This window comes from the organism of the source record quoted next, unplaced genomic scaffold (assembly GCF_019419815.1).
Source record: "Pyrus x bretschneideri cultivar Hongxiangsu unplaced genomic scaffold, Pyrus_bretschneideri_v1 Contig4, whole genome shotgun sequence".
Lineage (NCBI taxonomy): Eukaryota > Viridiplantae > Streptophyta > Magnoliopsida > Rosales > Rosaceae > Pyrus > Pyrus x bretschneideri.
In genome coordinates this window covers 10,077,563-10,089,618 of record NW_025999723.1, presented here as the reverse complement: position 1 = coordinate 10,089,618, position 12,056 = coordinate 10,077,563, and the positions used below count along the sequence as shown (strand labels likewise).

At 37.8% G+C, this 12,056-nt stretch overlaps 1 protein-coding gene and 1 pseudogene across 1 annotated transcript; one reads left to right on the top strand and one right to left on the bottom strand.

Annotated features, from left to right (window-relative positions):
• The first annotated feature begins 532 nt into the window (after positions 1 to 532).
• LOC125468916 lies at positions 533 to 1,910 on the top strand (annotated as a pseudogene).
• Positions 1,911 to 6,647: 4,737 nt separating this feature from the next.
• On the bottom strand, positions 6,648 to 8,193 carry LOC103956381 (homeobox-leucine zipper protein ATHB-12-like). Its single transcript, XM_009368350.3, has 2 exons — positions 7,628 to 8,193; positions 6,648 to 7,360 (listed from the first exon to the last, which is right to left on the bottom strand). Exons 1-2 carry the CDS (start codon positions 7,997 to 7,999, stop codon positions 7,004 to 7,006), a joined length of 729 nt encoding a protein of 242 aa, XP_009366625.2. The 5' UTR covers positions 8,000 to 8,193; the 3' UTR covers positions 6,648 to 7,003.
• Positions 8,194 to 12,056: the final 3,863 nt, after the last annotated feature.

Below are 12,056 nucleotides of genomic sequence, written 5' to 3'. Positions count from 1 at the left end.
ATTGTAATGCTTGTTGTTGGAATTTGTGAAAATTGAGGGTCTTCTCAAAATGTTGATTGTGAAATATTGGAAACCTTATCGCAAAGAAAACAGTAGCTATAAAGTATGGATTTAAGTTTTTGAATACCTGTCAGTTTGAGGAAGGTGCAGATCATGCAGTTGAATGTGATTTGACTGTTACAGAAACCCATTAGAGAGTTGAGAAGAATTGGGTTTTTTTGGTGCACTTATGGTGAAGAAATATGAAATTCGGAATTTGATATTGTTGTTGAGAATTTGAGAGGTGCAATGTTGCCGCATAAAGACTGTTGAAATTATACCACTCTCCACTCACTTTCTGGATACAAAACCAATGGTCCTGCAAGTGACAGTTAAATGCATTTTCAAGCTCAGGATCAATCTGCAGTGCGTCCATTTGTCCATATTTTAGTGTTTGCTATTTGAGACACCTTTAAACACCAAGAACAAATGACTCATTGATGATGGGAGCAGGGCTAGGAGTACATGGACTAGAAGCACTTCATAGTTTTGCATTGGAGACTATGAGCAAAAACTGTGGTGAGAATGTTTTTCAGCAGATCGTTGAGCGTGATATCTTGCATGAAATGGTCAAAATAGTAAAGAAGAAGCCAGACTTGAATGTTAGGGAAAAGATACTAATTTTGATAGATACATGGCAAGAAGCTTTTGGGGGACCAAGGGGACGATTTCCTCAGTATTATGCAACATATAATGAATTGAGGTCTGCTGGAGTTGAATTTCCACCAAGAGAAGAGAACAGTGTTCCAATATTTACTCCACCCCAGACCTAGCTAGTAGTTTCTCCTGTTACATCATATGATGATGCTGCCATTCAGGCTTCTCTCCAGTCGGATGCATCGAGCCTTAGCTTGCCAGAGATTCAGAATGCTCGTAGAATTGCAGCTGTGTTGATGGAAATGCTTAATGCCTTGGATCCTAAGAATCCTGAGGGTTTGAAGGAAGAAGTGATTGTTGACCTTGTTAATCAGTGTCGTTCATACCAAAAGCGTGTCAGGCTTCTTGTGAATGAGATTGCAGATGAGGAGCTTCTATGTTAGGGATTGGCACTGAACGATGATCTGCAGCGTGTAATTTCTCAGCATGATGATATTGTGAAGGGAACTACAACTGTAGTAAGAGAAGCATAATCTTCAGTTGTGCCACTTGTGAATGTGAACCATGAGGATGATGAGTCCGAGGATGAATTTTCCCAACTAGCGCACAGGTCATCAAGAGATAATTCATAAGGACAGGGCCAGAGATCAGCCAATGCCAAGGCTGAACCTGTGTAAGTCAGCCCACTTATTCCTCCTCCACCGTATTCGCAAAGGCCAATCACTCTGGGTCCTGGTGTGATTGATTATCTCAGTGGAAAAGCCTACAAATATGAAAGATCATCTGCAACATCAGAATCCACATCCTTTGCAGCTCCAGTTCATTCCAGCTCCACCTCACGATTAACTCCACTATCACCCTCACCCCCTTCTTCCCAAAACACAACTCCATCACCTATATTCACGAGAAAGCCTGTATATGATGAACCGACTCCTAGAAGCAAATCTATAGATGAGCTACTCCTACTCCTTGGGATACTCAGTCTCTAGGGAATCCTCAGTCTCCTGGCAAGGGTCACTCTCCTGTCAGCCTTCCACCTCCGTCTTCCAGGTATAACCAGAGACAAACAGTTTTTTGAGAAACAAAGCGTTCCAGGCAGCGGATCTGGTTCATCTTATGACAACTTAGTGGGACAGACTCAGAATCTCTCCCTTAATTCATCTACCCCAACAAAACAAGTAAAACAGGAAGATGCTCTTTTCAATGATCTAGTTGATTTTGCGAAAGCCAAGTCATCTTCTTCTTCAAACCCGAATAGGTCATTTTGAGTTATGCTCATTCAATCTCAACCTGGGAAACCCAGTTGAGATTGAGGGGGGGATGTTGAATATATCATTGCCAACTCATCTTTGCCAGCTCATCAAAACAGTTGTAAAGGATTGGATGATGTAATAGTTAGTTGAAAGAGTTAGTTAGTCCTCTAGTCAGCTATATATAGCTATTGTAAACAGATAGTAAAGTTAGTTCATTGAGTTTAATACAAAAGCTTCATTCATTTCGTGATTTGGTAATTGTTCATCTCTGCTACTTCTCTAATGTAGTTAGCAGGCAAGACTATGACGGCTGACTTGCATCATCAAGGACGGCAAAGCTTCACATGATTAGTTATTGTTAACGCGAGTCTCCTAAATGACTCGGTCCACTGTTGCCACGTCATCACTATGAGGGAAGACTTTTTTTATTATAGACTAGATCACCATTGGATGGAGGAGACACTTTGATCAGTGATAGACCACCTCTTCCAAATGGTCAGTTATCTAATGGCCTATACTCTAGTGGACAGTGCTATACTAAGACAATCTGACTAGGATGCTCTGTTGAGACCACCAAACCAGGGTGCTTTACTAAGACACCAGACCAGGGTGCTCTACTGAGAACACCAAACAATGGTGCAATATTAAGACCACCAGATAAAGGTGCTCTGCTGAGACCACTAGACTAGGGTGCTTTACTGAGAACACTAGACCAAGGTACTTTATTGAGACCAGCAAACAAGGGTGTAACACTCTTAGAGTTATGCTACGTCCTTGTTCAATTTTTTTTTTTTTCTGCGGTAATAAGAATACTAAAAGTCCAAATCACACAAAACTTTGAAACTTCGCATAGCTACAAGTAGGCATGGGCATGGGCTAGTTTGGGTTGGGTTGGTTTTGGGCTAAAACCAAAAGCAAATCGACCTAGTCGGTTGGGCCAAAATTGCAAACCGAAACCAACTAGGCTTAGAACCGATCAGGTCGATTAGCTGATAGAGGCAGGTTGGTTTGGGTCGGTTATCGGTTTGTGTAAAGATGAAAATACATAGAAATTTTCTCTCTAAAACTAAAGAACATAGCACCAAGATAAGTGATTGCTTAAAGGAAAGCACAAATGAATCATCTCAATGAGAGCACCAAGGCAGCAGCTGCTGCCTTCTCCAAATGGTGCCTCATATTCTTCTCTAAAAGACTCTTAAGCTAATCAGGTTTTGTGTTCATGTGGTGAAACACGGTAACTCATAAAACTAACCGTTTATATTACTACACGTATTAATTATGATTACAAAATTAAATTAAATATATGAAGGTTAGTTCGGTTAATTGCACCCTAAGAATTTTGGGAACCGATTGCCAAATCGATTAAGATTGATGCGGTTCAGTTTAATCACCAAAAATTTAAAAAATAAAAACAAAAAGTGTGGTTCGAGCGCTTCACTCGGTTTTTATTTTTATTTTTTATTTTATTAAATGCCTAGCCCTAGCTAGCTACAAGTCTAAACAACTCAAAGTGATAGTGTTCAAAGGAGTTTCATTTAGCCCACTCTGTAGTGTCCGATTAGCAACTTGGGAGACTCGAACAGTAATAAATGTTGTAATGATTGGCGGGCTAGGAGTAGGGAAAATACGTTGTATCCCGACCCTGAGTATGATCACTTCTATCCAGACCAGTGTACTATGTCAAATACATACTACAACACCATGTGTTAAGCAGGTCTGAAAGAGGTATCTAGACTAGGAAATCCCCAGGTTGAATTTTATTCCAATAAACCTCTGGTGCACGAAAGTTCCTGAGCCAAGTCAGGTCAGTGGTGTCTGACAAGAAACACTCAGGTCCTACGTATAAGGTCTAGCAATGGGATTCAATTAAGTGTTTCCGACCCATATGCAGGCAACCAAGTCCCTAACGAATTTTCATTTTAAGATTCACTAGGGATGGATCAGCAATCTAGATTGGGAACCCAGCCTCTTTTCTGTTACACGTTGCAACATCTAAAATCCTCATACCTGAAATTGGATAAGGTGAACAAACAAGACATCATATCAAAGCAGGAACGCTTATTCAAAAATGAACTTTGGAGGATATTCTGGGTAAGACTTGTCATTTTTTTTTATCCTAAGTTTGACAAATAAATTATGAGTATAGAGTAAAGGATTTTCATGGGCATTAGACCTAGTGTTGGAGTAAGGTAGCGCTCCGATAGTCGCAATGGGAATCATTATGAATGCCAAGTTTGGGACATAGTGTTTTTCCGAATCAAGGTTACCAAGAAAGGTTTTGAGCTATGCCACGGGGCCACAAGCTTGCTCGTACTCTACTTTACTACTTTTTACTTTGAAGTTAGCTTATTTTGAAGGCATTTGTTGGATTACTAAAATTATTGCATGATGTGGAGGCAAGGGATGAAAAAATTTCAACATTTTATTCAAACTGGATTAATGACTTGGATGAAATGGGAAGTGTTTATAATACATAAAGTATACGTTTATTATCAAAGTCCCATGAACAGGGTAGAAAAGGTACAATTATTTGGGGGGAGACAAGCCCTCATCCTTAGCATGCCCTGGGAAAATTATCAAGTAGATTTGATGAAGATCATCAACTCTGATGAAGTTCACTCATCGTTTGAAGACTTCTATGAAAAAACATGAAGACAGCTACAATGAAGAAGAACTTTTACAAGAATCTTAAAGCCCTTTTGAAGTTGAACCTGTATATGAAGACTGCAATGAGGACATTGTAGACAAGAGGGCAAAGAATGAATATTATGGAACATGCTGTGAAAAGCTTTACAAGATTTGTTATGCTATGCGAAAACCACCAGTGCAATAAAGTTATTTAAAGGCAAAGTGCCAAGAGATTTCACCATTGAGTCTAGAAAGTTTCACCAAGAGATTTGTGTGTTCAAAGAGCGAAGATTGCTCGGTGATATAGAGAGTTGTTCCTTGTTTAATGTGCACAAGTAACCTCGCGTCTTTCATAATTGCTCGGTGATATAGAGAGCCATTCCTTGTTTAATGTGCATAAGTAACCTAGCATCTTTCATCATTATTATGCCTCTTTCTCAATATTCGAGATCACACAGCTGAATCTAGAACATAAAAAATTCACAAGCAACAAAGTTAATACGTCGCGTGTCTGAAAGAAAGAAAACAGTACGCACTCAGATTGACTCCTAAAGGCCTGGCCTCTAAGTAACTACACATCCTTAAGGAGAACAAGTCGTTTTCAATGCCTAGTTAAGGGTAATTATGGAACCATGATTTTTCAAGGCCGGAGAAAGACAAATCGAACTACGCCTACCTCAGAAGTTCGATCATCGACTCAACAGCCTCCATTATGGAGCTGACTTAACGAATACGCGATGTCACCATCTTGTTTCACAAGATTTAGGAACCTAATCTAGTATGGAATCAACAGGTTTCCTAAGAATCCTTACAATCTAACGATAAGCGTGCATTGCAAGTAATCTCACTCCTAAGAGAATCCAATATCTACTTCCCAGATATCCTCAGGTGCCTGAGCCATTCTCGCAAATAAGGAGACTGAGACTAAAACTGCTGGTGAAGCTTCCTAACGAAGTCATCCCGAGTTTGTATTGAGTTGATGACAATTTTATATACCACAAGAATACGACCGAAGTCAATGAGAAGTTGTACAGTCACAACTTATGATAGTCATGGTTAGCATCACCGCACTGAGCAATAAACCAAGCAATATGTTCTAACAAGGAGAGACTTGATTCGCCATTAAAAATGCTAAAGTCAAGAATCTTAAACCCTCGAGGATATTTGTATTTCTTGGCGTAGGGAAGATAAGGATGAATAAACTGCGAGACCACCAGCCCTTTCTTTATTGTTGGCACCCATTTTGTCGGTTCTAGCGAAATTGCAAAACAATAATGGCCCATATAGTGACTCTAAATCAACTCTATGTCTGCTTAATATACCTTGAACTGTGGTGGCAATGGCCTATCCCGTCAAGAATCATCTTCTTTTCGATGGGGCTATATTTGGTGTTGTTTCTCGGCGCTAGAATTTGTTCTAGTCTGCCGAATCTCAGTAACTCATGTTGTGAGCAAACGATTTGTCGTTTCTTGGCTTCGCTATATTCCCTTGTGGTACTAATTTGTTATGTCTTGTTTAAGACTCAGAGGGCTAATTTCCTGTTCAAGGGTAAACTCGAAATGTCTAGTGTGCTCTTCAAGCCTTTACCAAATGGACATCTTAGGAAGTACATTTGAGGTTTTATTGTTCTCATCATGATATTCCTCAACTATCCCTTCTAGAGGGTCAAAATCAGCAAGCTTAGTGGTCTTTGTGATTGCCAATGCACTGTGTTTCTGGCAGTTCAGATTAATTGCTACCTCTCAATGTGTTACATAGTCTTATGTGACGGCAACAGGAGGATCATGTGCCAGTTCTACGTTAGAATACACAATTGCCTAATTTGCAAATGTCTGATTTCCTGGCGGTTTTTCCATCGTTGTTTTCTTCTTGACATAGCAGGTCGCGATGGTCATGAACTTCGTAGTTTTTTAGCATTTTGTCCTACTGGTCGTTCCAAACATGTTAACCTTAAAAACTACTTAGCCTACGTGACCTGCATATCGAGTAACTAAATAGCTAATTACATTCTTCCAGTGAATGCGAACGTGCCAACTCGCTGTCGAGATTGGTCAACGAGTAGAATGAATGTGTTGAGCAACATATTACATATGTTAGAACTAACTGAGTGTGCGTGTGTGCAAAAGGTCATTGACACCAAAAATAAAACAAATTCACATATGTTAAAGGCTACATCAAGGTTCAGAGTATTGAGCAACATACCAACTCCTACAAAATTCTAGTTGATGTCAAGCACACATGTGTGTGTCTTTGGGCTTTATGATGTTACTTTTCCAAGATTAGACATAGACCCACATATCAGAATTGCAACATCGTAATTAAACAGGACATCAAAGTGATTTGAGTGTAAAACAATGTCTGCAAGTGACATGGTGAAGAACAAACAATCTCCAAAAGCTAATGTAACTCTGATGAGTTTATAAGCCCCTTTCTCTTGATCACTCCAATAGAAGAAGCACTTCATTATATACACACATTTTCTGGTTTCAAGACCAGAAGTCCCACCACTGATAATCACCAGTTGATTCATCAAAAAGACCATCAGAATTCAATTTCCCCCAATCCTCAGCTGATGTTAAGGAACCATCTACATACTCCACTGAGTTAACAAGGTTCGATTCATCTTCCAGTCCAAAGTACGCTGGCTTTATGCTGCTATCATCATCTGACAGCACCCCAAGTTCTCCTTGCTCTGATTTTTCCACTGAAAAATCAAGCTTCACCTGATCAGATTCAGAATTGGTGGCATCTCCATTATCTGACTCACCATCAATGCCATTGTTCATAGCTACATCTTCCCCACGATTCTCCCTTTGCATCATCAAATTATTCAGCTTCTGAACCTGTCACAAATAAGACATATTTATCAGTTATTGATTATCTTAACATGTTAAAATTAGTGAAAAATGTCTTGTTCCGGACTTGTGAGGGTTCATTACTTCTTATATATGACATGTGCTTACACTTTTCCTTTTTTATGGTTTTAATGAGTTACTTTTACATGCACTAGTCTGAACTTATGGTTAACAAAGAATGACTTCTTACAGGTAAGGAAAAGCAGTGTTCTTCAATTAGGCATATTTAAAGAACCAGAATGAATGAATAATTACCTGAACAACCAAGGCCTGCTTTTCTTTCTTCATAGCTTCAAACTTTGATGCCAAGTTGTTGTAATTGGCTCTCAATATGCTGTATTCTCTCTCAAGCTGCTTGGACTTCCATCTGGCTCTCTTGTTCTGAAACCAAATAGAAACCTGCCTCGGTTGCAACCCTAGCTCTTTGGCCAACTGCATCTTCTTCCTCGGCTCAAGCCTCGACTCAGACTCAAAGATGGACTCCAGTGACCTAATCTGCTCATCACTAAACCTCTTCTTGTTCTTGTTGTTCTTCCTCCTTGTAGTAGCAGCTCTCGGTGAGCTCATACAGCTGAAAGTCTCATGATCTTCTGCCGAGGGACTCGAATATTCGATCGGATCGAGCATCTTGTTAGGATCTTCGTAGCTTAACTAGAAAATCCTAATAGGGTTTTGTGGGTGGTTGTAGAAAGAATGTTTTGGGAGTGTGCGTGTGTGCTTTTTCTGATAAATGCATGATATGGAATTCGTGGTTTTTAAGGCCTTAAGCAATGTGCGTCTGATGTCATGGTTTTTTGGTCTGACTGGGTTTTGTGACTTAGTGACTTGGGATTCTCCTTTATATCCACAATCCATGGGCTCTGAATTAATCAACATGATTTACGTGTTATAAACATCATGACGATTTTTTTCCATTCTCTTTTCTAAATTGTGAGAAGTTTTATGTATTTGCAGGGCAATTGTTACCTAGTATCACATTTTACGTGTTATAAACATTAATGATAATATTGTTGACATGTTTTGATTTTAAATTTTTAAAAAATACAGATGACGGTATTCTAAATATACCAAAACATCTCTCCTATAAATTACTCATAGGCCATACCATATAATAAATATGATTTTTATTTCATTAACTTAGAGCTCTCTAGCTAGCATTGCAGCCGAGCTGTCTTTGTTAATTGTTTAGGATATAATTTTAAAATTGTTTAGTGATTTTTAAATTGTTTAGGATATGATTTTAAAATGCCTTTGTCATTTTCGTAATCTGAACAATACAGAGAACTCTAGCCAAGTCTTCTCCTAGTGAGCCATATAGTGTCGGCAACGTGAATCACGTTCCAACATTGAACCTTCCGCCTTTGTTGATTTTGTGAGACCTATATACATATATATATATATATATAATATGAATCTATGATGTCACAAATATTCTTCTAATCTCTGTTTAGGTTTTGGTGTCTTTTATTCCGGATCTTTGAAATAATCGTAGTTTAAACTTACATTCAGATTCAATTTCTATATACCATATTTTCTGCAACAGAAATTGTGATTGTGGTGAATCCAAGAATTTTTTAATTCGGAAGCAAAATGAACCTAAACTTTGTCATGTTTATCATATTATTAACATTGAACCTAAACTTAGTGAGTAATAGGTCTCCGTCCCAAACCAAGTTTCATACTTACGATTAAAAACTTCTCAAGGATAGGGCTTAGACTTAGGTAAGCCACTTCCAATTTCGACTCGAAGCCATGAAAATGGCTATGATCAAGTCCCTATCAGAACGTGTCCAACTTTGGTTCTCCTTCCAAACGATCAATTTATAAACCCCACACCTTAAATCTTAAATCTTATTCAAATCGATAAACATTAACTAATTCACCAAAGGATATTATTTTAAACCAATAAAATTGGTTGCATTCTGACAAGAGTCTGTCACCTGTCACACGTCACCCATTCATTCCTTGCCACCTGCCCTCGGTCAAAACTTGGTATCCCATTTTCTTAGGGTTTCCATTGCTGGCTCGTTGATGTGGCATTTATCTGGTGGTTGTACGTTAGAAAGCTTGTGGAATACAGCCGACACGTGCCCTTACGTTTGTTCTGAGTCGTGCATGTGGGGACAAGTCTTTCAGGTTGTCTGTTTGCGACGTGGTCGTTTAGGAGATGATCGTTTAGGAAAAGGATTCTCTCTTTTATTTTTTATTTTCTATTTTTTTCTTATTTTTTATTTTTTATTTGAATGATCACAATTAAGACATATCAATATTTTATATTAATTTTTTATAAAAAGAGAAAGACAAAATAAAAAGTGTATAAGATGAGAGGATTGAAGGAAATAAAAAGAAGAGGAAATAAAATCTTAGTCCGATCGTTTAATCCTTCTTTATGGTAAACCCTTTTCCTTTTTTCTGTTGCCTTCACATCTTCACAACATCATAGTAAACCCTTCAAAACCACAATTTTTTGTCATTTTTTACTTGGTATAAGAACCTTGGTTTGTTTTTAATCCTTTTGCAGAATTATAAAGAGTTCTAGCTCAGAAAATTATATGAAACTAATTTTCTTAACAGCTATCTGGGATGCTGTCGATGCCGGTTTAAAAAGTTCATTTCAAATCGATCGTTTCCTAATATCATATTGAAGGACTTATAGAATATTAGAATAATGGTATATTACTTTAGTAAAGTTTATTGTACTATTTCTTGTTAAATAACCCACAAAATTGTATGAGTTGGAAAAATTCTTTAAATACTATATGGGGCACAAATGTAGGGTAAGGGAATGTCCTCACGTTTCTTCTATGTTGTTGTTTATCTTTTGATTTATTAATTTTTAATTTTTAAAATGTTTGTTGTCCTTTTTTTTTTCCCTTATACTACTGTGTGTAGGCAATAGTTGGACGATGGGGATTGGGTTACGTAGGTCTTTTATTTACAATATCATCATAGCTACGCACTGTTTTAAAATCTCCACTCAGCACCGCCTAGGTTGTGGGTTCTAGACGGCTAACCATTGCCCCAATTAATTTTTAGGCCAATTAATCTTTAGGTGTTTGAAAATTAAGAAATGAACCTAAACCTGCTTAGGTGTTCACCTAGCCTGCCTAGACTCGCCTAGGCACCAGCTTAAGTTGCGACTCTCACTTATACACAAAATTGATAGCTTTCACTTTACATTTTATTTTTTCAATAAAATGTAAGAAACATGTGGAATACTCAAATAAACACTCACTATATACTTGTTCCCCATGTTTTGAATATGTTTTTAATACTTTATAATTTATACATAGTTTTATTTTGTAATTTATGTATCCCAATACAAGTTTGTATTTTTTTTTAAGTTTAAATAGGCACTTAATTATATGATATACAATAAAATTTACTTAAATCTGCCTAACTCGTCTATGCCCCCTTCCTAGGCGCTAGACCCCAGCACACCCCCGACTAGCACCTAACATCTTTTAGAACCTAATTGCTACACAAGATCTTCCTCTTTACATCGTATCAAGAGAAAAAAGTATGAAAACTTTAAGCGTGTGCTAAAACATAGACTCGTGACCATGAAAAGTTGAATTAATTAAATTAAATTAAGGGTTATTTTAGTTCCAATCTTTGGTCAACCCACTATTAAATTGAAGTCATGTTTGTTTTAGTATTTTGATCGCAGTCCTTATTAGCATCATTGTAGAAATTAAAGAGAACGAAAAAAAGAGATGGTAAGTGACCATGAAGATAGTGTTTGAAGATGACACTAGTTTATTTGTATAGACATTCGTTCCATATGGGGTAAAGTTTGGACAGCAAAAAAGAATTGAATCAATCTACACTGTTTGAGTAGCAAAGCAGACCAAGACTTAATAATTAGCTGATCATGTTTTACGAAACGAAATTTGTTTGTCACATTTCCTTCTTGCTAGATTAGCATTATGTATATCGTTCGGATGCAAACGACCAATGAGTACTAGCAACATGGTGCAAAACGAGCGGAACAAGGTGGAGCTTGTTGGATGAAGCAGGTTTATTTTACTAGTGTATGTTGGGATATCAAAAGTTAGGAACACAGGAAGGGATCAAATTGTAGTCAGTCATAGTGCCTATCGCGTTTAGGAATTAAGGTTATACTTATACATCATGAAGGTTGGTGGAATAGTGCATGTGAACCGTGGCGAAGCTACGTGAGGGCAAGGAGTGGCGGCTGCCCCTCCCCTCGCCGGAAATCAAGCCCAGGAGCGGTGGTTCCAACCCTTCAGTCTCGTCGGAAGTGATGAAATTCCGTCTGGTTTTCTAGTCTTTTGGGTTTCCTTGCTCTATGGCAACACAGGCTCTCTCTCTTTTTCAAAAAAAAAAAAAAACCTAGGCCAAAGAAAGGAGGAGATAAGATCTGCATTTTGCAGCTTCTGGAGACTGGAAATGAAGTTCTGGTTTGGTTCTAACGAAGAAGAAGAGAAAAGAAGAAGAGAGAAATTTCTCTCTCTCCCAACCCACCCTACGTGACCTTTTATAATTACAATTTGTTTTTTATTATTAAATATTGGCCAATCAATTTGCGCCACCTAACTAATTTATATTGAAATTTATTTTATTTTTTAATTAATGTCCAATTAATTTGACCACTCTTCCAATATTTTTTAAGCCACTTGTTTGACATTGTTATTTATATTAAAATTCACTATAAATTTAT